We start from the raw sequence: 25,855 nt of genomic DNA, 5'->3' as shown, positions 1-25,855 counted from the left end.
TGATAACCCACCTGGAAGGTTTCATTGACCAGCTCCCTTTAGCTGCTAGCAGTCATCATCTGGCCATCTTACTTCAAAAGTATTAGTTTTATTAGCTTATTTGAATAATATAAAATCAGCATTCCAGACGAATTATTATTAAATTAAACTTTCTTCAATTTTTCTGATGGGCAAGATAAAACATAAAAGTATAGTTATTGTTATTATTTTTTAAATCGTATTTTTATTCATGCCTTTTATTTTTGTGTTATATTAATTTCTGAATATATGTCTTCTGTATCAAGACATCCCTTATAACAGATTAAAAGAGGTAGAAAAATAAGCGAGTTCAGCAAAACCAGCCACCACAAAGCCACTGACACAGAGTTTCAGGCACTTCCTTCCCCCATCTCTGCAGTGATGGGCGTGAACCACTTTTCTAAACTCCTTTTTGGGGCTCCCTGTGGTCCTTATTCCCTAGAGTTCGCTTTCATGTCATTATTCTTTCAGTTTACATGGGGGTAAGGGGTTGTTCATGTTGTCCACCTGGTTCTTACTTCGTTCAGCATGAATTCATACCATTCTTTATATGTTTCTTTAAATTCTTTATCATCATTCACGTCTTACAATGTGTTTTTCTCCCATTATATCCATTACCCTATAGAGCCATTCAGAAAACTATGGGCACCCTCTTTGTTTCCACTTCATAAAATTCCTTCCCTCCACATTCACTCTTTCTTTAAGATACAACTGGGCTGCCATTTTCTGTATGAAACCTTTCCTGATCCTCTTTCCAAACTACCTTATTTTTAATACTTTATTGTTTGCATTTATTCTCTTTATATTTATTGTCTCCTTCATGAGAATATAAACTTGTGAGAAAGAATAGTTTTGTTCCTTTATCTTTTTATTCCTACTAAGTGGCACATAGTAGGCATTTAATAAGTACTTGCTAATTAATATTGTGTTTTAAAATTAGTAACTACGCAGTGGTTTTAACCCTTAATAAGTTTAGAAAGTTATTTTTTCCCATTTAGAAAGTTATTTTCCCCCAAGGATATTCAAAATGAATTATTTTTTATTCTGTGGATTTAGAATTTAAAAGCAATTTAGAGGTCAGCTGAACCAATCACCTTACTTTGTTTTGAGTAAATAGTGGGCCCCAATTTAAGTAAATTGTTCATAGTCACACAGTAGTAAGTGGTAGAACCTGAATTTCTATCCTTGTCTCTCGACTCCCAAGTACTTTGCTCTTTTTCCCCACTATTGCAAGCCCCGAAGTGTAATGGGAATGTAAATTTGAAGATCTTCCCTGCCCCTAGGCTAAAGTGCACCTGGAGCCTGGGGTGGGAGGCTTGTTTTTCAGTAGATACTTCTTGATTGGCCAGTGAGTCAATAAGGTTGTTACATTCTCTGAGCCAGGAGAAGGCTATATAAGCCCTGATGTGTAGCTCTGTTTTGGGGGCTCACTTTGAGAAGTGTTCTGTGGTTTGATATGAATCCTGGGAAGCTGTTGTCCTGAGCCCCCCAGCTTTGAAACCCAGATGTTGATTTGGTATGGATGTAATGGTTGGACAGTTTGGAAATCTGGCTACTTGATCTGTTTCTCTGTCTTGACAATTCTGTCTGTATACTCTGAAGTTCGGGGTGCTGACCTTTTTCCCCTGAACTAGGTAAATGATACATATCTGACTGATTAAAGTAAGCTTGTTAACCCATTTTGAGTTGCTTTCCTTTATCAAAGCAGATCTAAGAACCTGTGTTGGCAGCGACCCTGGGGACGCTGGGGTGCTTGCCGCTACACCAGGCTAACTAATTTTTTTTTTCTTTAGTACATAAAAATATATTTTTTTCTTTTTTAATTGATGCATTTTGTTTTGACACAGCCTGGATATTCCAGCCTTTGCAAGTGCTTCCTTAAAAATAATTAAACAGAAACACGTGTTAAAGGAATCCCACTTCTTGGATTTATTTATTAACAAAAAGGATCTGTCCTTTGACATGAATAATTTGGTACCGCCATCATCTGTTACTTTTGTCTTTTTCTGTAGTCTTCATTTACACAATTGCCATTGTATGACTTGTTCTTCTGGCTCTTCTTTCTAGAATTTCTTCTTGGATGGAAACTAATATAGTTTCTCATTTTGTATATTAAGTCTTCTAATTTGTTGTTTAGAGTCTGGCACATTATTTTATGGAACTCTTAAAACTTTTAAGTTGTTAAGTTTTCCATTGTAGTATATATCCATAACATCTGTTTTATTTTGTTTTTGTGTATTATTTTTGTATATTTGTATATTTTTTGTTTTTTAGACATGAGTATGTCAGTGGATACTACAGAGTTTCTTCATATTTCTTTTCGAAGTTGTTAGCTGATTTACTCCCCATGAGAATGTTGCCAAGCATCATATTCACTTGTATAACTTATTTCATGTTAGGTAAGTAACATGAAGACAAACTTTTTCTAAGCAGTTGAATTTTAGAAGAAATAGCTGATCTATTCCGTTACGTCCCCCATAATTAGCACAGCACTAGACCTCTAGTGGGTACTTGTTGATTGACTGCAATTACATTTATACACTATCAATAATAAACTTTGATCCTCAAGATAAAAAGTTACTTTTTAAGCTTTTTTGCAGTTTAGTCTGTCCTCAAGGGTCAAGATACCTTCTTAAAGTTTGGACAGTTTTTTTTTTCCTCTAATAATGAGAGCTTATTTATAAGACTGTCTGAGCTCATGCTTAGCATATTAAGCTGATGAAAAGAGAAAGATTAAATTTTGGTTTGATTTTTAAATTCCTAGTTGTTTTGACTGGTTTTCTATTGGGTAATTATGTGATCCATTACTAGGTTTTGGCCGTTAAAGACTTGAATTATCATAGCCCAGTAGATGTCAAAGCAGTAATTAATAAAGTCATTTAACGAAGAACACATCAGTTTATGTTCTTTTTTGTTCTTAGAGAACCAATAACCCAGTTCAATCAAGCAAGTATTTCTTTAAAGTATATGAAGACATTTTCCTACATATGGGTGATAAAGCATCTTCATAATCATTATCTACTCCCCTAATATCTATAAATCAGCCAAATCATAGACCTTTTATTACAGCTAGTCATCAGCTATATGTGTGTGGCACATTGGACGGACCTGGAGTCAGGAAGACTCAAATCTGGCCTCTGACACTTATGTAGTTGTTAGATCCTGGGCAAGGCCCATAACCCTATTTACCTCAGTTTCCTCTTCTATAAAATGATCTGGAGAAGAATTTGGTCAACCCCACTACAGTACTTTTGCTAAGAAAACCCCAGATGGGGTCGCAAAGAGTCACACATGACTGAAAATGACTGAACATTATTAATTAATTAAATTTATTTTTAATTAAATTAAAAAATTAATTTAATAAATTAATAAAAATTAATAAATACTTGCTAATTGATAGAGATATTGTGTTTTAAGACTATTTACTGTGTAGTGGTTTTAGCCTTCAATAGTTTAGATAGCTACATTTAGACTTTTTGGTATCCCAGGCCTGCATTCTGGGCCTTTCCCAGTTCCCAGGAGACTAGGAAATAGGGACTAAACCTTACTGTGGCTGGAACAACAACAACAAAAAGGCATGAGGTGTTTGGGGACTTTCCCAATTCTCTGTTCATCCTAGGAATTTTTATTTTGCCGCTAATACTTTCCTCTCTGGCACTTCTTTTTCAGGAGTGGGAATAGCTTACTGGATCAGCTTTTTGTTAGTCCTTGGATTTTTTGGTAGAGCATGTGGGAAGATACAAAAGAAAGACCACTGTCTAGTGCATAGATATATACTCAGTATGAGTAAGAGAAGACAAATGAAAAACAGATATATTACCAAGATAGCATGTTATATTTAACAAAGAGTCAGCCAATTGACAAGTATTTTTTAAAATGCCTATTATTTTAAATAGAATGTAAGTTCTCTGAAAGAAGAGGCAAAAGCCAGAAGAAAAATACATTTCTGCTTTGTATCCCTGGCCACACAGAGTAGGCAGAGGTATTATTTGTCTTTCATTCTCTGAAGAGGACCATGAGGTCAGGGAGGTGGTAACTTGACTTGCAAGTGAATTGGATTTAAGTGAGGCAGGGCTGTACAGTCACCAGCCTCACTTTCTCCTCCAGAGCCATCTGGGTCCAGTGATAAGGTGTCAATCAGGATGACTGGAGATGTCCCTCCAGGGGCACATGACCTCTCATAGGCAGAGTAGGCACTTAATAAATGCTTGTTGATGGATAAAAAAGAGCTGATCTTCCATAATCATAAAAAATGGCATTTATTTGACATTTTGAGCCTCAAAACATTCTTGTGAGATAAAGTACTGTTTCTGTTTTGCAGAAGACTAATGACGTGACTTACCCTTACCCACTCACCTAGTAAATGTGCCAATTATAAAGTTCCTATATGGGAATGAAGACAAGAATAGGACTCTTGATAACATAACATAATATAGCATAACATAATGTAACATAACATGACATAATATAACATAACGTATTAATATAATTAATTAATAACAATTAATATATAACATTATATTTTATAGTATTTTAGCTTAATGTTTTATAATATCCTGTCTCAAAAAGACTGCAAACACTGGATTGTCTTCCTGTTTTATTTTTTCTCATGCTAAGGACTGAAACACGAGGTGGGGGCCTTTTTCATCATGATGTTCACTCTGATGATGGTGGCCTATACTGCCAGTTCTATGGCCCTGGCTATTGCTGCAGGACAGAGTGTGGTGTCTGTGGCCAATATCTTCATGACCATCTCATTTGTTTTCATGATGGTGAGTAAGAACTGTTATTTCATGAGTGTTGTGGGTTTTTTTTTTCCCTATTCTTCAGTTATATAGAACCTGATTATATAGAACAGAGAAAGGGGGCTGATTTTAAAGCAGGCCATTTCCTTCACTCCTCCTGTCTCAAACTTTTTACTCTGGAGAATAGATAGAATTGATTGTGTTCAGAACCTCTGATTTAGAGAGTGGCCTCTGACGCCCCTGAGAGGTTAAGTACTGCATGGTACATGACAGAGGACATGGAGCTGGAACAAGGTCCTTGGATTCCAAATACCTTTGCAAATGACCTTTAAAAGGGCAACAATTCAGCTTATTTATCCAAGCAGTCCAGTTGCATGCAAATACTAATGGTTTGATTACAATAACTGGGGCCAGCTATTGTTAGTCTCTTTTTTTTTTAGTTAATCATGGTTAAGTGATTTGCCCATTTAGTAAATATCTTAGGTTGAATTAGAACCAGGTCCTCTTGACTAGAGGGCTATCCTTCTATCCACTGCGCCATCTGGCCGCCCCATTGTTAGTCTTTAACTGTAAGTATTAGGACATGACCTGATAAAGAGGAGATGGGGCTCATTCCCTAGAAAAAGACAGCTGAGTTTATGAAATCTGTTGCCTGTGACTTTAGCCTAAACACTATGATGGTTCTCGCTTTTTGTAGATATTTTCAGGATTGTTAGTAAATCTCACAACCATTGTGCCTTGGCTTTCGTGGCTCCAGTATTTCAGCATTCCTCGATATGGTTATACAGTAAGTATTTCTTGTATTTTGTGTTATAACTGAGATCCTGGCCGTGTTTATAGGAAATTTGAAACTAGGAAATCACACTGACAGCAAATCAAAATCACGTTCTGTTCTCTGTGGAATCACTCTTCTCTGTTTACATTTTTATGAGATTCATGATAAGGAGGTGAGTTTAAAACTAGAGAGTCCCATAGCCAGGGCCCCTTTGCCTTATGGACTTTGATCTTACTGATTGTCAGGGTGGAAAAAATTGGCTTATTGCTTCTCAAACCTACAAAGGCTGGGAAGCCCAGTATATTTTAAAATCAATATTCATGGATCTAAGAAGAAGGAATAAGACCTATATTAGAAAAATATTTATAGCAACTTTTTTTGTGGTGGTAAAGAATTGGAAATCGAGGGGATGCCCATCAATTGGGGAATGGCTGAACAAGTTGTGATATGTGATTGTGATTGAATAGCCCTGTGCCATGAGAAGGATGGTTTCAGAAAAATCTGTGGAGCGTCATAGGAACTGATGCAAAGAAAACCAAATAGAAGCAGAACATTTTTAAAAATATTTTAAAATTTTATTTCATTAAATGTTTTCCCAATACATTTTAAAACATTTTTAACATTCATTTTTAAAAATTTGACTTCCAAATTCTCTCCTTCCTTTTCACCTTTCCCCCAGCTACTGAGAAGGCAGACAATAAGATACCAGTTATACATGTGAATTCATGTAAAACATTTCCATATTAACCATGCTGCAAAAGAAAGTACACATACAGAAAGAAAAATACAATGCAAAAAGTATGCCTTCTTGACTATAATTTATTTGAATGTAATTTATTTCATTATGGCCTGAAAGGGGTGCATTTAATATTTCTGCTTTTCTGCCTTTGTTTGTGAAGCTTTAATGTTTTAATGATCAGTTTTTATGAAGGTGCCATGTACAACTGAGAAAAGGTTTACTCCTTTCTATTCCATTCAGTTTTCTCCAGAGAGCTGTCATTTTTCACTTTTCTAAAATTCTATTCATCTCCTTAAAATAGTTCTTGTTTATTTTATGGTTATTACATTTATTTACCTCTTGACATTCTCCACTTGTACAGTTTTATTCTATTTTGTCTCCTGAAATTAATTTTTCCTTTAAGAATTTGGATGTTATGCTGTTTTATTCTATTTTGCCTCCTGGAATTAATTTAATTTTTCCTGTAAGAATTTGGATGTTATGCTGTTTTATTCTATTTTGCCTCCTGGAATTAATTTAATTTTTCCTGTAAGAATTTGGATGTTATACTGTTTGGTATATGTATGTTTAGTATTGATACTGCCTCATTGTCTATGGTGCTTTTTAGCAAGGTATAGTTTTCCTGCTCATCTCTTCATTAGAACAATTTTTCTTTTGCTTTGTCCAAAATCATGATCACTACCTCTGCTTTTCCTTACCTTAGCTAAAGCATAACAGATTCTTCCCTAGCCCTTTATTTTAATTTTATGGGTGTCTTATTTTGTGTGTTTCTTGCAAAAAAAAATATTATTGGATTCTGGTTTCTAATCCATTCTGCTATCTGCTTCTGTTTTATGGATGAATTTAATCCATTTGTGGTTATGATTGCTAACTGTGCATTTACCTCCATATTATTTTCTTCTGCTTTTTTTTGTCCTGTCCGTCCTCTAAAGTTTGTGTTGCTTTTTGACCACTGCCTTTCTTTATTCATCCTTTTATCACCCCCTATTTTCTCTTATCACTTTCCCCTCCTCTCCCCTGTTGGGCAAGACAGATTTCTGTACCCAATTGAGATATATATACACACATACACACATACATATGTATATATATATATATATACATACACACATATATATATGTATATATACATATATATATATAATCCTTTATTGAACCAATTTAGATGAGAGTGAGGTTCAAATGTTGTCCACCATTTCCCCCCCATTTTCCCCTCTACCATAAAATTCTTTCTTTTTCTCTCTTCCCCATTCCCATAATACATCTCTCTGTCCCACTGCATTTTTTTTTGAGATCATCCCAACATAATTAAGTCACATCTCTGTGCCATTTTGTCTATGTAGTATCCTAACTGTCCTAAAAATGGTAAGGTTCTTAAGAGTTATATGTATCACCTTCCTATATAGGAATGTAAACAGTTTAGCCTTATTAAGTCTCTTATGATTTCTCTTTCATGTTTACCTTTTTATTGCTTCTCCAGAATCTTATATTTGAATGTCAGATTTTCTATTTTGCTCTGGTCTTTTTATCAGGAATGCTTGAAAGTCCTTTATTTCATTAAATATCATTATTTATACTCAGTTTTGCTGGGTAGATGATTCTTGGTCATAACCCGAGCTCCTTTGCCTTCCAGAATATCATATTCCAAGCCCTCTGATCTTTAATGTAGAAGCTGCCAAATCTTGTGTTTTCCTGACTATGGCACCACGATATTTGAACTGTTTCTTTCTGGCTGCGTACACTATTTTCTCCTTCACCTGGGAACTTTGGAATTTGGCTATAATATTCCTGGGAGCTATCATTGTGGGATCTCTTTCAGGAGGTGATTGGTGGATTCTTTCAGTTTCTCTTTTACCCTGTGCTGGTATTAGGTGCAGGACTGGATGATTTTTGGCAATTCTGTTGCCTATAGTAACTTCCAAAGCATAGTTTTTAAGGGCAGAGTCACGACAAAACAAGGGACCCTGAGAAGCAGTATCACTTGCAGATAAAATGAATTTTATAAAATATAATAAATATATATATATATATATAAATAATATAAAAATATAAAATAAAATAAACTAAATTACAAAAATACAAGCTGCCTAGATTAACAGTGGAGGAAATAGATTATCTAGATAAACCTTTTTTTAGAAAAAGAAATTGAACAGGTCATAAATGACCTTCCTAAGAAGAAAGCATCAGGCCCAAATGGATTTATAAGTGAATTCTACCAAACATTTAAAGATCAACTAATTATAACATTAAATATATTATGTAAAATAATAGACAAAGAAGGGATCCTTCCAACTCCTTTTATGAAACAAATGATACTAAACCAGGATGAGCAAAAACAGAAAATTATAGACCAATTTCATTAATGAATGTGGTTGCAAAGAGCCTAAATAAAACACTAGGTAGGAGAATACAATAATATATCATAAAAATTATAAATTGTGGCCAAGTGGGATTTATACCAGGCATGCAAGGATGATTTAATCTATTTAAATTATTAACATAATTGATTATATCAGGAATAAAAGGAACAAAATCGTATGATTATATCAATAGATGCAAAAAAAGCTTTTGACAAAATACAACACATTCCTATTAAAATACACTTGAAAGCATAGGCATAAGTGGATTTTTCCTTAAAATGATAAGAAGCATCTACCTTAAACCATCAGCAAGCATTTGTTTGTAATGGGGATAAACTAAGAAGCCTTCCTAATGATGTTAGGAATGAAACAAGAATGTCCATTATCACCCAATAATGTTCAATATTGTATTAGAAATGCTAGCAATAGCAATAATATTAAAAAAATCAAAGGAATCAGAATGGCCAATGAGGTAGTAAAACTATATTTTTGCAGATGAGATGATATAATTGGAAGATTTTAGAGTTTCAACTAAAAAGCTAGTAGAAACAATTAATTTTAGCAAAATAGGATATAAAATAAACCCACAAAATCATCAGCATTTCTATATATTACCAACAAAATCCTTCAAGAAGAGATAACATTGGGGCAGCCAGGTGGCTCAGCAAATAAGAGCACCGGCGCCAGTGTTGGGATGACCTGGGGATCCAATCCGGGCTCAGATACTCAGCACCACACCCAGAATAACTGGCCGTGTAACCTTGAGCAAGTTACTCAACCCCGATTGCTTAAAAAAAAAAAGAGATAACATTTTAAAATTTAAAATATAAATGATTAGAGCAAGCATAAAATATCAGTGATATACCTGCCAAGATAAAACCAGGAACTATATGAACATAATTACAAAGTACTATTCATACAAATAAAATCAGATTTAAATGATTGGAGAAATATTAATTGTTCACAGGTGGGCAGAATTAATATGATAAAAATTACAATCCTACCTAAACTAATCTACTTATTCAGTGCCATCCCATTTAAATTACCAAAAAAAAAATTTTTTTTACTGAGCTTGGAGGAAAAAAAAAATTTATTTGGAAGAACAAAAAGGTTCTTCTGTTCTGTTAAAAGAATTTGATGAAAAAAATGGAAAGAAATCTAGCAGTATGAGATCTTAAAATGTATTATAAGGTAGTAATTATCAAAACTATCTCATTGGCTAAGAAGTAGAAACATGGATTAGTGATACAGAGAAATATACAATAAATACAAAGTATAAAATGATTAACCTTCCCTTTGACAGATGTAAAGATTTAAGATAGGAATTCACTATTTGGTAAAAATTGTTGGGAAAACTCAGAAAGCATTATGGCAGAAACTAGGTATAGACCAGTATCTTAGACCATTTACCAAGATAATGTCAAGTTGAGTACATGACTTAAGTATAAAGGGAGTTATCATAAGTAAATTAGAACATGGAACATATTATCTATCAGACTTATGGATAGAAGATTTTATGAATAAATAAGAGATAGAATTGTGAGATGTAAAATGGATAATTTTGATTATATGAAATCAAAAAGGTTTTGTACTAATAAAAACCAAAATAGCCAAAATTAGAAGGAAAACAGAAAATTGGAGATTTGTAGATAGTTTCTCAGATAAAGGTCTTATGTCTCAAATATAGAGAGAAATTTGTCGACTTTATAAGAAATTAGTCATTCCCCAATTGATAATTGGTCCAAAGATTTGAACAGGCAGTTTTTGGATGAAGTAAACAAAGTTATATGTAGTCATGAAAAAAATGTTCTAGATCACTGTTGATTAGAGATATGTAAATTAAAAACATCCTGCAGATACCATCTTACATTTCTCAGATTGGCTAAAACGATTGAAGGGGGAAAAGAAAAACATTGGAGGGGATGTGGAAAAATTAGAACACAAATACATGGTTGGTAGAACTGTGAACTGTCCAAATATTTTGGAGAGCAATCTGGAATTATCCCCAAAGAGTTATAAAACTCTAAAAACTTTAACCCTTTGACCTAACCATACCACTGTTAGGTGTGTTTCCCAATATGATCAAGAAAAAAGAAAAGAATTGTGCATTCTAAAAATATTTATGGAAACTTTTTTGTGTTGGCAAAGAGCTGAAAATTGAGAGGATACAAATCAATCAGGGGATGACTAACAAGCTATGGTGTATGATTGTGATAGAATACTACTGTGCTGTAAGAAATTATGAGTAGGTTAATTTTAGAAAAATATGGAAAATTTGCATAAAATAATGAAGAGTGAAATTAACAGATCCAAGAGAACAGCAATATTGTTTTAAGTATAACTGTGAACAACCAAGCTAGTCTCAGTATTACATATTATATAAATTAACTGCAAAGGGCCGATGAGGGAAAATGTTATTCACCTCTAGAGACAGAGATCAATAGATGTATGAATAGTATGGTTTTATATACATATATTTGTGTGTGTGTATATATATATATATATATATATGTATACTGTGTGTGTATGTGTGTGTGTGTGTGTGTGAGAGAGAGAGAGAGAGAGAGAGAGGGTGGCCTTCTCTAATGCAAGGTTGGGAGAAGGGAGCGAAACAGCTTGGAACTTAAAGTGTAGCAAAAATATAGAAAATTTTAAAAATGAATGTTAAGATAAAAGAAAATAATACTCATGGTTAAAAATATGGAGAATATGAAGATAATAATTTGGAAATATTGAATCTTAAGACTATTTTAACCATTTCTTTTTCTGGTGTCATAGGCTCTGCAACATAATGAATTTCTCGGCCTAAACTTTTGCCCCGATCTCAACACAACGATTTCAAATAGTACTTGTGAATATGCAATGTAAGTTTGTGTGATAATTACCATTATAGCACCTTTTTCCAAAGTCTAGTTCTTATCCAAGTTTTGTTAGTAAAAAAAATTTTTTTCGTTCACCTCAATGAGGTTTAACTTTTTAAGGTCATTGTATTTGATTAAATAATTTGTAGCAAATGCTATTTATTGATTACTCAGTTATGAAAAGGACATACAGGTATACAAGATATTACTTGCTAGCAGTTAATTCACTGATCAGAAGAGAGGGCAATAGCAGCCCAGAGTATTTAGTGAAAAATTGTTTGCTGACGCTTCTAACCTAGTGTAGTGATGGATGAACTGATTGATCTTTTAGCACGCATTTTTTAAGCACATACTTTTGCTAAACAAAAAAGAAAGTCCCTAAGATCATGGACATGGTATAATAATAGCTAACATTTCTGTAGTGCCTACCATGTGCCTTCACTTTACTATTATTACCTTATTTGATCCTCACACCAAACCTTGCAAGGTAAATATTACTGTTATTTCCATTTTTCCAATGAGGAAACTGAGGCAAATGGAGGGAGTTTCATTGACTTGCTGAGGGTCACACCACTTGTAAGTATCTTAGGCCTGATTTGAACTCAGGTCTTCCTGACTCCAGGCTCAGTGTTCTGTGCCATCTAACTGCCTAAGTGCATACATATAAGTGTATATACACAGTAAATATAAAGTGATTGCCTGGGGCCCAAAAGCAGCTGGAGGACTCTGGGAAGACTTCCTGCAGGAGATGATATAATTAATGCAGAAGGTCTGGGTTTGAAATGTGCTGTGTGATTGGGACATTCACTTACAGGTTTCTGAGTCGTGTTTCTCCATCTATAAGATTCAGATACTCCTACAAGGTTAATTATGAGGATTAAATAAGAAAATAGGTGTAAAATTTTACAAATGACAAACTGCTATGTTAGTATGAGATTTTTTTTTAAATTATCATCACATCTCTGTTGGACATGAACCCTTGAAAGTCCTTTTACATGTACGAGGTAAGTTGGGTTCATTATTACAGGGATGGCTTACTATATAGAGAAGAGTGGTGTTGTATGCTTGCAAATGAAAGGGATGTAAAAACCAAATATACCAATAAAATATTAAAATAAAAACATTTTAGAAGGACAGGAAATATGGAGGGAAAAATATTTAGAGCTACAAAGGGCATTAGAGATTAACCCTTCTCATGTGGACATGTTGATATGACCAGATTTCTGAAAAGTGTGATCTTAATGCATTTGTAGAAATTCAGTTTTGGAAGAGAAAGTCTGGGGATGTGTGGGGAGAAAAGACTCCATTTGTTATTCTCTTTGAAAATATTTACATTGATCAGGCATGGTGACTCATGCCTCTGTAGTCCATATTATTGGAGAAGATGAAGCTGTTGGATCTCTTGAGCTCAGGTGTTTTGAGCTATAATGGATGGAGCCAGTCAGGTGTCCCACTACGTTTAGCATCAATATGGTAAGCCCCCTGAGAATGCGGTGAATGGATGGGGAACCAGGCTGACTACAGCTGAACTAGCCCAGATTGGAGTAGGCCCAGTATTCTGTGCCTGGCTGCTGTAATTTCAGGCCTATGAGTGGCTACTGTTCAAAAAGCATAGGTAATATAGGGAGACCTAGTCTTAAAAAAAAAAAAATTGGTTAATTTTCATCCTTGGTTAAGGTTTTTTTTTTTTTTTCAACTTTCTTAGTATATAATTCCGCTAGATGAAGGGAAACTTGATTTTAAAAAATCTTAGTTTCTCAAAAATAAAACCTTGTGTTCTACAGTTTCCTAGTTGAAGACTAGGTTTTAAACACAGAGTCTTTGGAGCTTTGTTATTCGGGTGACAACGGGCATTTTCTCAAGTTTTATTTGAATGGGTAATTGATTCTTAATGACTTTACCGACCTTGTTCTATGTGTTAAGCAGTGATGAAGCCAAAGGCATTGCTGCCAGGTTGACTTACAGCCTTTTCCTGTTGCCGTTGGTTTCAGGTGCTCTGGGGAAGACTTTTTGACAAACCAAGGCATCGATCTGTCTCCTTGGGGCTTGTGGGAGAACCATGTTGCCTTAGCCTGCATGATCGTCATCTTCCTTACCATTGCGTACCTGAGATTGTTGTTTCTGAAGAAGTTTTCTTAAAACATTTTGTGAGATACGATGTGATTCAGCCTTGCAAAACATTTTTGATTATTGTAGAATATTGCAAAAGCTTTTGTTGTTGAAGAATTACTCCCTGCTAAATTAGATTTAATTTTACTGTGATTAACTATTTGTCTCCGTTATAGTTCACTATTATGCTGTTATAGAAATTAGATTTGCAAAATGCCAGTATCTGAAAGAAACAGAAGCATAAGCTAATGGTATTGTATATACTTCTCAGTCTGTACTCAGTTCGTAGAAAAAACACTACATATAACTCATTGATCTGGCACTGACCAATAAGTGATAAGTAATAAATATTTACACTACTGTGATATGAACTCTAAAATGTCTTGGGACATTAGGTTGTATATGTTTGTACTTGTCATGACAGTGGACCAAAATTACTGCCCTTTAATAAACTTATTAAACTAAAACTTAACTTGATTTTTTTTTGGAGCCACTCAAGAACTTGTAAAAAAAAAGTTGCTTTGTGGAAAGAGATTGGGATCGAAAGTAGAAAGAATGGAGATTCTAACTCTGCTGCAAATCACCTGTAAATCAAGAATTTAGTAAGCACCTGTTAGCACCTATATTTAGTAATTTAGTAAGCACCTATAAGTCTGGCATTGTGCTAGGTGCTGTGGATCCAAAAATAAAAATGGGCTAATCCTTGTGTTCAATGAATTTACATTCTATTGGGGAGAGTGGGGGTGGGGAACAGTATGTATACATATAAATAGATATAAGATAAATAAAAGTTTGTTTGCAGATGGGGAGACGCCAAAGCCTCCTGAGGGAGGTGGTGTTTGTGCCTTGAAGGAAGGTGGCGATTCTAAAAAGTGAGGAAATGTATTTCAGATTTGAGGGATGACTGGTAATTTATTAATGTGTTAGATCACAAAGGTCAGTTTTGGCTAAATCATTGAGTATGTGAAAAGAAATACACTCATTTCAGGACCTCAGTTCTGTATAAATTGAAGGGAGTTAGGACTAGGGGTTCTCAACTTTTCTGAGAAAGTTGTCAAAAAGTTTTTGGCCCCAGTATAATATTAATTGTACTGTTAGTTGACTAAAAGTTTATATGATAATAGGTTGCAATATGTTCATTGATGCTTTTGAGTGGATATTTTATTAATGAGGACTTCATACATATTTTAAAAGGCATTCAGTTTACAAAAAGTATGTTCCTATATGTTGTGAATCTTTAAAGAGCAAATCTTTTTCAACAGCTTCAGGATCCACAAATTAGAGAAGCACTAACTAGATGATGAAAATCTGTTATTTCTAGCTGGGGAGACTTGAATTTCAAATAAGGCCTTAAGGTCCCATCCAGCCTTAAGGATTTGGTGATCCTGAGATACTTTATGTCCTGTCATTCTGTAACAGCAAGCACCCCAGGTGTCCCCAGGGTGGCTGCCAACACAAGTTCTTGGATCTGCTTTGCTAAAGGAAAGCAACTCAAAATGGGTTAACAAGCTTACTTTAATCAGTCAAACATAAATCGTTTACCTCGTTCAGGGGAAAAAGGTCAGCACCCTGAACTTCAGAATATACAGACAGAATTATCAAGACAGAAACAGATCAAGTAGACAGCTTTCCAAACTGTCCAACCATTACATCCATACCAAATCAACAGCTGGGTTTCATCAACATCTGGGTTTTTCAAAGCCGGGAGGGGGGAGGGGCTCTCAACAATGGCTTCCCAGAATCTCATCTGATCAAATCACAGAACACTTCTCAAAGTGAGCCCCAAAACAAAGCTACACATCAGGGCTTATATAGCCTTCTCCTGGCTCAGAGAATGTAACAACCTTATTGACTCACTGGCCAATCAAGAAGTATCTACTGAAAAACAAGCCTCCCACCCCAGGCTTCAGGTGCACTTTAGCCTAAGGGCAGGGAAGATCTTTAAATTTACATTCCCATTACATTCGGCCCCAAGATCTTTCATGCACTAAACATCTCCCAGGTCACATTTTCAAGATACAGAACTAAAGTTACCAAAGTGGCCACTGGGCCTTAAACAAACACAAAGTACATAGCATTATCACCTCAATTCAAAACAAGAGTCCAAATAAAGTTCTCTTGGGTGGAGGGGGGTGTCCTTCCCCTCACACAGCTCCAGCCCCTGCTTCCAAGTACAGAGAGGGGGCTGGGCAACAAAACCAACAAGGTGGGGTTCTTGGGGGTCCAAGGCACTTCATCCCACCCACCATAGTCACAAGTCCATCCTCCCTCTGGGTCCCAAACTGTGGGATGCAGCCAGGAAACACATTCAGTGCCCCTGCTTTGCTGCTCAGTTCTTATCTTTTCCTGTGGCTGAATTCTGAACTCCTGGGTTCCTTCTCTTCCCGCAGGCGGCAGCCGCTCCTGGCTTCTGCCCAAGTCCCAATGCAGGCAGCTCACCATTCCTGCTCTCAGCTCAGTGAAGTCTGCATGCAGGCCATTCTTCTCTCCTGGTCCATGGCTCCACAGAGTAACCACTACCACAACTGGGAAACAATTATCCCAGCCCCCATACTTTCCTTTTACTCTGCAGATCCTGTTCGTGATGCCATTTTGTATCAGCAAGCACCCCAGGTGTCCCCAGGGTGGCTGCCAACACAGGTTCTTAGATCTGTTTTGCTAAAGGAAAGCAACTCAAAATGGGTTAACAAGCTTTAATCAAACATATATCGTTTACTGAGTTCAGGGGAAAAAGGTCAGCACCCTGAACTTCAGAGTATACAGACAGAATTATCAAGACAGAAACAGATCAAGTAGCCAGTTTCCAAACTGTCCAACCATTACATCCATACCAAATCAACATCTGGGTTTCATCAACATCTGGGTTTTTCAAAGCCGGGGCGGGGGCCTCTCAACAATGGCTTCCCAGAGTCTCATCTGATCAAATCACAGAACACTTCTCAAAGTGAGCCCCAAAACAAAGCTACACATCAGGGCTTATATAGCCTCCTCCTGGCTCAGAGAATGTAACAACCTTATTGACTCACTGGCCAATCAAGAAGTATCTACTGAAAAACAAGCCTTCCACCCCAGGCTCCAGGTGCACTTTAGCCTAAGGGCAGGGAAGGTCTTAAAAATTTACATTTCCATTACACATTCTCTCCACCCTGATTATTGTCCAACCTGTGTCTTTTCATTTCATAATATGGTTCCCTCTTCTCAGTAGTCATTGTCAGAAGTAACCGAGAAATCATGAAATCACAAAATTTCAGAGTTCAGAAACCATCTTGATTGTCGGTCAATCAAAAAAGGTTTCCTTCTCCAATATAAGACAATAGATTTAGAGCTGGGAAAGACCTCAGTGCCATCTCTGTTCTTACCAAGATCATTGACATACATGTTACAAAGCACAGACAACGACTTTTTTGACTTATTTAACCTACCACTCTTTTCAAGAAAAATAATTTACTGTGTTTCTCTGGAAATCTACTTTATTTAACCCTTTAACTTTTTTTTTGAAATGGGCATCATTAAAATATAAAGTATTTCTTTTTTAAAATGACATACATTAAATTAATAATTTATTGTAACCTTGCGGAGTTTTTCCTGCATTGGAATTTTGAAGATATAATATTGAGTCTATATATATATGTATGTATGTATGTATGTATTGTATTGTGAACAACTTATTACATGTACACATTCCTGCTGACGCATCCTAGACTTCCTGACAGTTGGCTTACCTGCCAACACTTGCTTATTAAGACCTGTCAGTGGACTTGAATTTGTGTTTTTATTTGGAAAATAATATAATCACTATGACTTTAACTCTATCACACAATAGTTGAAACATGTACAAATGGTTTTTCAGAAATCACTTCTTAGGCTTCCACTGCCTCCTTATTTTTATTCAATGCCACTCAATTGTACCCAATGTTACTACTGTCCCTCCATTATTCCAGAATCCTGAAGAGGGCAGTATTGCCCACTTTGGGAACCTAGGGGAACATCCAAAATCTAAAGGAAGCTTTAAAAAAGCCCCAAACCCCTGAATTTGGATGCCAGCTGATGCTGAGATTACTCAGCACCCTTCTCTCACCTCCCACACTGCTGGCAGTGAGGCTCAAGGGCATGAGAGGTGTATAACAACCTTCCCCCCAACAACCAAGTTACAGTGCAAGGGGGACCCCAACTCTAGGTTGCAGAAGTTTACTCAGGCCATGACACCCATGGCAGCTGCAGCCTTTCAGGAGCAAATGCCTTCTGGGGACTATCACCCTAAAACACCAATACTGCAAGGTTCTCAAGTGCCAGTGGCAAAGTCAGCAGCTTCATTACACCAGAGACTGGAGCTGTCCAAAAATCCCTGATGACCAGCAGAGTCCTGTGCAGCACTGAACTGCCCATCAGCAAAGCCAGTGCTGGGGCAGAGAGCCCTATACCAGTGGTACTGCAAAGCTCCAAACTGCTCCTGCTGGGTCAAAGAACTAAGGAGTAGAGTGAGTGGGATAGGATGCACCTGAGGAAAAGAGCATAGATGCAACTGGGACCAGTTCTGATCACCCAAGTCATGTGCGGCTGGTGAATTGTGGACTATATAGGTCAATATGATTATACACATTTGTTTTTAAAACTTTTTGAGTTCCAGATTTTTTCCTTTCTTCCCTCTTCACCCACCCCCACTGGGAGATATTCAGTTCAATATAGGTTGTACGTGTGTAGTCACATAAAATATTTCCTTAGGAGTTATATTGTGAAAGACTGACTATATTTCCCTCCATCCAATCCTGCCCCCCACTTATTCTGTTTTCTCCTTCGACCCTGTCCCTTTTCAAAAGTGTTTGCTTCTAACTAGCCTCCTCGCCAATCTGCCTTCCCTTCTATCATCCCCCCTCTCATCCCCTTCCCCGCTATTTTCCTCTAGGGCAAGATACCCAATTGAGTGTGTATGTTATTCCCTCCTTAAGCCAAATTCAATGAGAGTAAGGTTGTCCCATTCTCTTTTACCTTCCTGTTCTTCCCTTCTGTTGTAACAGTTTTCTCTTGCCTCTTTTATATGAGATAGTTTACCCTAATCTATCTCTCCCTTTCTCCTCCTAATATATTCCTCTCTCACCTCTTAATTTTATTTTTTAGATATCATCCCTTCATATTCAGCTTGTCTTGTGCCCTCTGTCTATGTATACAGGAACATACGTATGCACACCCTCACATATATATTTATACACACCTACACCCTCCTATACATACATACATATATATATATATATATATATATATATATATACCCTTCAACTGTCCTCATACTGAGAAAAGTCTTATAAGTTACAATGATCATTTTTCCATGTAGGAATGTAAATAGTTCAACTTTAATAAGTTCCTTATGATTTCTTTTCCCTGTTTACCTTCTCATGCTTCTCTTGCTTCTTGTATCTGGATGTCAAATTTTCTATTCAACTCTGGTTTTTTCATCAAGAATGCTTGAAAGTCCTCTATTTCATTGAATAGCTATATTTTCCCCTGAAGCATTATACTCAGTTTTGCTGGGTAGGGGATTCTTGGTTTTAATCCTAGCTCCTTTGACCTCTGGAATATCATATTCCAAGCCCTTCGATCCCTTAATGTAGAAGCTGCTAGGTCTTGGGTTACCCTGATTGTGTTTCCACAATACTCAAATTGTTTCTTCCGGACTGCTTGCAGTATTTTCTCCTTGACCTGGGAACTCTGGAATTTGGCTATGATATTCATAGGAGTTTTCTTTTTGGGATCTTTTTGAAGAGGAGATCAGCGAATTCTTTCAATTTCTATTTTACCTTCTGGTTATAGAATATTAGGGCATTTTTGCTTGATAATTTCTTGAAAGATGGTGTCTAGGCTCTTTTTTTGATCATGGATTTCAGGTAGTCCAATAATTTTTAAATTTTCTCTCCTGGATCTATTTTCCAGGTCAGTGGTTTTTCCAGTGAGATATTTCACTTTGTCTTCTATTCTTTCACTTGTTTGGATCTGTTTTACATTTTTATATATTATATGTTTATATATATATATATATATATATATATATTTCTCATTAAGTCATTAGCTTCCATTTGCTCCAATTTAATTTTGAAAGAATTATTCTCTTAGTTAAGTTTTTGAAATTCTTTTTCCGTCTGGCAAATTTGGCTTTTTAAGGCATTCTTCTCCTCATTTTGGGCCTCTTTTGCCATTTGAGTTAGTCTATTTTTTAAGGTGTTATTTTCTTCAGTCAGGTTGTTGACTTTCATTTTATAATTTTCTTATATCATTCTCATTTTTCTTCCCAATTTTTCCTCCACTTCTCTTGGTTTTCAAATCCTTCTTGAGCTCCTCCATGGCCTGTAACCAATTCATGTTTTTCTTGGGAGTTTTTGATGCAAGAGTTCTGACTTCATTGTCTTTCTCCTGTTCCATGATTTGATCCTTTTTGTCCCCGAAAAAGGAATCCATGGTAGGATTGCATTTCTTCTGCTTGCTTATGTTGCCAGTCAATCACTTGACTTTTGAACTCTTTGCCATGGTAGAACTCTGCTCCCAAATCACTGGGGTTTTCACAGCTGCTGGAGCAATTAGGAGGGTGCCTTTTTTGCAGCCCCCACAGGCTCTGGTACCTGGCCACACACCCCAGGACCTCCACCCAAGACAGTGATCCAGATCCAAGCAGTTCAAAGCAAGAACAATTACCCTCTGAATGGTTTCTTGGTCCCCCTACAATCTGCAGGCCAGGAGCTCCTGAGGCAGCCATCTGGTGCAGCTGCCACTTGTCACCCCAGGACAGGGGCCGGATTGCACTCTTCCACCCACCCCTTTTCTAACAGAGTCCTACACTGACCTTTTACTTTGTCTTTGGCGTTTATGGATTGAGGAGTCTGGAAACTGCCACAGCTGCTGGTGCTTCACTCTCCTAAAGTCTGCTCTGGCTGCTGCTGGTCAGGGCTGCCCTGGGGCCAAAACTGCTCAGCTCCCAGCTCGGTGTGATAGACCCTGCCTGCCAGGCTGCCTTCAGTGGGAGATTTGTTTCTCTGTCATTTGGTGGGTTCTGTAGCTCTAAAATGTGTTTAGAGTCTTTTTTACATGTATTGGAGGAGGTGGAAGCTGACGCCGCAGGGAAGTCCTGTTTCTTGGCTCCCAGACCTCCAATATCATTAACACTGACTCAAAAATTTTAAACAAAATCCTATCATACAAACTGCAGTGATTTAGCCAAGAAATCACTCATTATGACCAAGTGGAATATGTTTCAATAATGCAAGAATGTTTCAACATTATGAATATAACATAATTAATCATATTAAAAACAAAAAATCCAAAACCAGTTATCTTGACAGATGCAGAAAAGTCTGACAAAGTACAGCACTTTTATGCTAAAAACACAAATAGAGGTATAGCGACACTTAAAATATATATATATATATAAAGCATCTATTTAAAAGGTAAAGCAAGCATCATATGCAAATGCAGATACACTAGAATGTTTTCTAATAGAGGAGTGAAGCAAGGCTGCCTACTCTCCCTATATAATATAATTCCGGAAATGCTAGCAATAGCAATAAAACAAGAGAAGGAAATGAAAGGGATAGAGATAAGTAAAGAGGAGATAAAACTATCTCTGTTTGCTGATGATAATGATTATTTCTCAGAAAATCCAAGGGAACCAGCACAGATACTAATTGAGACAATAGTCTCAGCAAGTTGCAAGCTACAAAATCAACAGCATTTCTATATAATGATAGGACACAAGAAGCAATAACAGAGAAAGCCCATTCTAAATAATGTCTAAATCCATAAGATATCTGGGGATCAACTTTCCAAAACACACTAAAGACTTAAGCACCTTAAATAGCTTAAAGTAACTTAAGCAGCTTAAATAGTGAAAGAAATATTCAGTGCTAATAGCCATTCTAATCTAATCAAAATGACAATGCTAACTACTAAAATTAATTTACACTTTTGATGCTATGCTTATCAGATTCCTGAGGGGATATTTTATAAAACTTGATAAGAATAAAATTGTATTTGGAAAAACAAAAGATCTGGAATATCAAGGGAAATGATGGAAAAAAGGTATGGATAAAGGAAGAATAACACTCCAGACTGCAAATGATATTATAAAGTAGCATTCATCAAAACCATTTGATACTAGCTGAAGAATAGAGAGATAGATTCTTAGAACAGACTAGACAAAGGGGATTCAGAAATACCAGAATCCAATAGCCCAGTGTTTAATACGGTGGAAAACATTACCAAAAGAAAAACTCCCTATTTGATTAAAACTGCTGGGAAATCCAGAAAGCAATCTGCCAGAAATTAGATTTAGATCGACATCTTGTATCACATTCCACATAACATTCTAAATTGAGGAGACCTTAATATTAAAAAATTAGAAGAGAAACATCATATACCTCTTACATTTGTGGTTAGCATATGTATTCTTAATCAAATTAGGGTTAGTTACAAAAAATAAAATAGATTAACTGAAATTGAAAGGCTTCTGTGCAAACAATATGTATAGGACAAAAAAGGAAATGATCTAATGGGGAAAAAAAACCTTTGTATCAAATTTGTGATAAGGGTTTGGTATCTATTTGAAAAATGAACAAATATACATAATACTAATAACCATTCCCAAATAGATAAATCGTCAAAGGATATGAATAAATAGTTCTCGAGAGACCTGCAAAGCATTTCCAAACACATCAAAAAATGTTCCAAGTTGTTATTAATAAGAGAAATGCAAATCAAAACAATCCTGAGTTTTCATTTTACACCCTGCGAATTGTCAAAGATGACGAAAAAAATGCAACAGTGGATTGTGGAAAAATCAGCCTATTAATACATTGTTGGTGAAGCTTTGGAATAGTATAATTATTTCTGGAAGCAATTTGGAAATTATGCAAATAAAGTGACTAAAATATCCATACACTTTGAACTAGAGACTCTGTTACTGAATTATATGCCCAAGGAAGCCATCAGTAAGAAAAAATATACTCCAATATACTTAATAGCAGCACATTGTGTGATAGCTAAGATTTGGAAACAAAATTGATGGCCATCAGTTGTGCAATGGCTAAACAAATTGTGGTTTTTTCAGTCATTCAGTTGTGTCCAACTCTTCATGACCGTAGCATGCCAAGCCCTTTTATCCTCCACTATTTCTTCAAATCTGTCCAAATTCAAATTTTGTGACACTGTTATATCCATTTCATCCTCTGCTGTCCCCTTCTCCTTTTGCCTTCAGTCTTTCCCAACATCAGAATCTTTTCTGAGTCCTCTTTTCTCTCAAAGTATTTAAGCTTCAGCTTTAGTATTTGACCTTCTGGTGAACAGCCTGAATTAATTTTTTAAGGATTGACTGATTTGATCTTGCTGTCCAAAGTCTTCTCCAGCATCTCAGTTTGAAAGCCTTGATTCTGAAAGCATTCAGCTTTCCTCACAGTCCAACTCTCGCAACCTTACATCGCTAATGGAAAAACCATAGCTTTGACGTATGGGCTTTTATTGGCAAGGTGATGTCTCTAGAATTTAATATGCTGTCCAGATTTGCTGGGGTTTTCTTTCCAAGGAGTAAGCATCTTTTAATTTCATGGCTGTAGTTGCCGTCTGCAGTGGTCTTTGAGTCCAAGAATATAAAAATCTATCAGTGCCTACATTTCTTCTCCTTTTTGTTATGTGGTATGTGATTGTCATGGAATGTTATTTACTCTAAGAAATGCTGTGTAATGAATACAGAGAAACGTGGAAAGATCTATGTGAACTAATGTAGAGTGAAGTAAACAGAGCCGTGAAAACCATATACATACACAGTGACTGAATGAAGAGTAATGAGAAGACATCCCCAACCTACCCATTCTGGAGGTGAGAGGACCACACGTGTTACACGTGGATCATATCTTTCAGTCTTTTTCAATGTATCCAGTCAGTTGGGTGGGAATTCTTTTCCTCTCCAAAAAGATACTATTTGTCATGTAGGACAGCTCTCTGGGAGGGGAAGGGATAACTGGGAATACCCATGGTGCTGTGTGACACAGAAAATATCAATAAAAACTTTTTTTTCAAAAAACAAAAGAAATGATGCCTTTGTTTTCTCATGTCAAACTGTAACAGCTGCTGACCTCAGTGTGACTAGTGCCCCCCTAAAGAAAATACTTTAGGAATAAATCAGTTATATTTAAATTTTTTTCTCATAAATTTTTTAGAGCCTCTAGGGAAAATTGCTTTTAAATGAGAAAAACCTGCCGGATGGGGAAGGAATTTGTCTTGGCACTGCCCTCATGCCAGAGAGGGCTCACTAATGTACCCACCAGCAGGCTAGTCCAATAGTCTAATCAGGAGGTAATGAGAATGGTGACAGTAACAGAAAAGGGGATATATGTGAGGGATATTGAAAAGGTGAAATCGGTAGGCCTTGGAAACACTGGATAAAGGGAGTCAGAGATATCGACACTTAGATTGTAAGGCTAGGGTAGTTTGGAAGTGGGGAGGGCATAGGGAGAAAGGGAATGAGTTCAGTTTTTGGACCTGATGATGTTAAGTTTGAGCTATCCAGGCTGACTCCTAGGTTGTGAGCGTAAAGGATTAGGAGGGTGGTGTCGTCCTCTATGGTAACAGGGAAGGGAAGGGAAGGGAGGAGAGGAGGAGGGGAAAGATGAGTTCAGTTTTGGGTATGTTGAGTTTAAGGTGTCTATTGGACATCAGTTAGAGATGTCTGAAAGGTGTCTGATAGTTAGAGATGTGAGGCTGGAGATCATCAGAGAATGTGGGACAGAACAGATTTGAGAATCACCAGCACAGAGAAGGTAATGAAATCCAAGGGAGCTTAGATCACCAAGTTTTGTGAAGGCAAACTAGGCCATCTTTTACCTCAGTGCTTACCTAGCCTTTAATCATTGAATGGGTGTTGCCTCAGATAAACTGAGACCTGGGAAAAACTTTACCTTAAAAAGGTCGAGGTCTCCCACCGCATTCAGAGCCATCACCAATCATCCTGACCTGTCTTGGATTCTGATGACTCTGGAGGAGAGAGTGAGGCTGGTGACTTTGCACAGCCCTCCCTCACTAAAATCCAGTTCACTTGCAAGTCAAGATATCACCTTCCAGATGTCATTGGTCCCCTTTGAGAACAAAGAACGAACAACCCTAGTATAGAGGATGAAGAGGGCCCAGGACATAACCTTGTGGGACATCTACAGTTAGCAGGCATGATCTAAAGGTGAATCCAGTAAAGGAGAGAGGAGTGGTCAAATAGGCAGGACAAGAACCAGGAGAGGAGTGGTCTCTTGAAAACCTAGAGAGAAGGGAGTACTAAAGAAGAGAGAGTGATCAACAGTGTCAAAAGCTACAGAGAGGTCTACAGAGAACTGAGAAAAGGCCATTAGTTTTGGCTACTAAGAGATCATTAGTAACTATGGGAGTTCAGGTGGAATGACAAGATTGGAAGGGATTAAAAGAGAGTGAGAGGAAAGTGGAGGTACCTATTAGACTTGGCCTTTTCACGAGTTTCACTACAAAGGGCAGAAGGAATATAGTAAGTAGGGATGACAGGATGCAGTGAGGTTTTTTCAGGATTGGGGAGACGTGGGACATGTTTTCAGGCAGTAGGCAGGGAGAGATTGAAAACAAGTGACAGAGCGGATGACAGAGGGGGCAACCTGCTGAAAGAGAAAGGTGAGAAGACAAGAAGAATGGCATCACTAGAACAAGAAGCGTGGTTGGTGTTGGAGAAGAAAAAGTCCATTCCATCATCCAAGTCAGGGATGAAGGAGGTGATGGTGGCAGAAGGCACCTGAGTGACAGATGAGGAAGAGAAGGGGGAGCTTAAAGTGAAAGGCCTCCTTTTTTTTTTTTTCAAGATATCAGAGAAAGTTCTCAGTTGATAGTGAGGGGATGAAGGAGTCATAGGCAGTTTGAGGAGAACTGAAAAAGTTTGGAAAGTGGGATACTGAGTTATTAAGGCAGGTATGGCCTAACAGCAGCAAGAGCCCAGGTGAGGTTGTTTAACAAATTTGTAGTGAATCCAGTCAGAATGGTTGCATGCTTTTCTTAGCAAGTGTGTAGACACAGAAGTGACAGATGGTGGGAGTGAGCCAAGGCTGAAGCTTGAAAGGATATAGCTTGGTGACATAAAGGAACTAGAGATTCAAGAGAAGACAGTGGAGAGTTGAACTGGCTCACCAAGAGGTCAAGATGGGGAGAAGAGAGGATGGACAATTGCAGGGGAGATGGCCTAAGAGGTCAAGGGATTAGAGGTCATG

At 36.8% G+C, this 25,855-nt stretch overlaps 1 protein-coding gene across 9 annotated transcripts in view; it reads left to right on the top strand.

Moving 5' to 3' along the window:
• The window catches only part of ABCG2 (ATP binding cassette subfamily G member 2 (JR blood group)), a 72,929-nt gene extending 58,855 nt beyond the window's left edge, over positions 1 to 14,074 (top strand). For all 9 annotated transcript variants that reach the window (XM_069093802.1, XM_069093783.1, XM_069093832.1 and 6 more), the window contains 5 exons: positions 2,293 to 2,417; positions 4,636 to 4,790; positions 5,461 to 5,550; positions 11,416 to 11,501; positions 13,490 to 14,074. In XM_069093802.1, coding sequence (XP_068949903.1) covers positions 2,293 to 2,417; positions 4,636 to 4,790; positions 5,461 to 5,550; positions 11,416 to 11,501; positions 13,490 to 13,637 — 604 coding nt within the window. In that variant the 3' untranslated portion in view covers positions 13,638 to 14,074. The remainder of the gene's footprint in view (positions 1 to 2,292; positions 2,418 to 4,635; positions 4,791 to 5,460; positions 5,551 to 11,415; positions 11,502 to 13,489) is intronic.
• The last annotated feature ends 11,781 nt before the right edge of the window (positions 14,075 to 25,855 follow it).

The sequence above is a fragment of the Petaurus breviceps genome, unplaced genomic scaffold (genome assembly GCF_028583685.1).
Source record: "Petaurus breviceps papuanus isolate PSGF00001 unplaced genomic scaffold, PetGlider_PUasm1.0 126, whole genome shotgun sequence".
Taxonomy (NCBI): domain Eukaryota; kingdom Metazoa; phylum Chordata; class Mammalia; order Diprotodontia; family Petauridae; genus Petaurus; species Petaurus breviceps.
The sequence above is the reverse complement of the archived record's forward strand: the minus strand, read 5'-3'. Positions and strand labels throughout refer to the sequence as shown.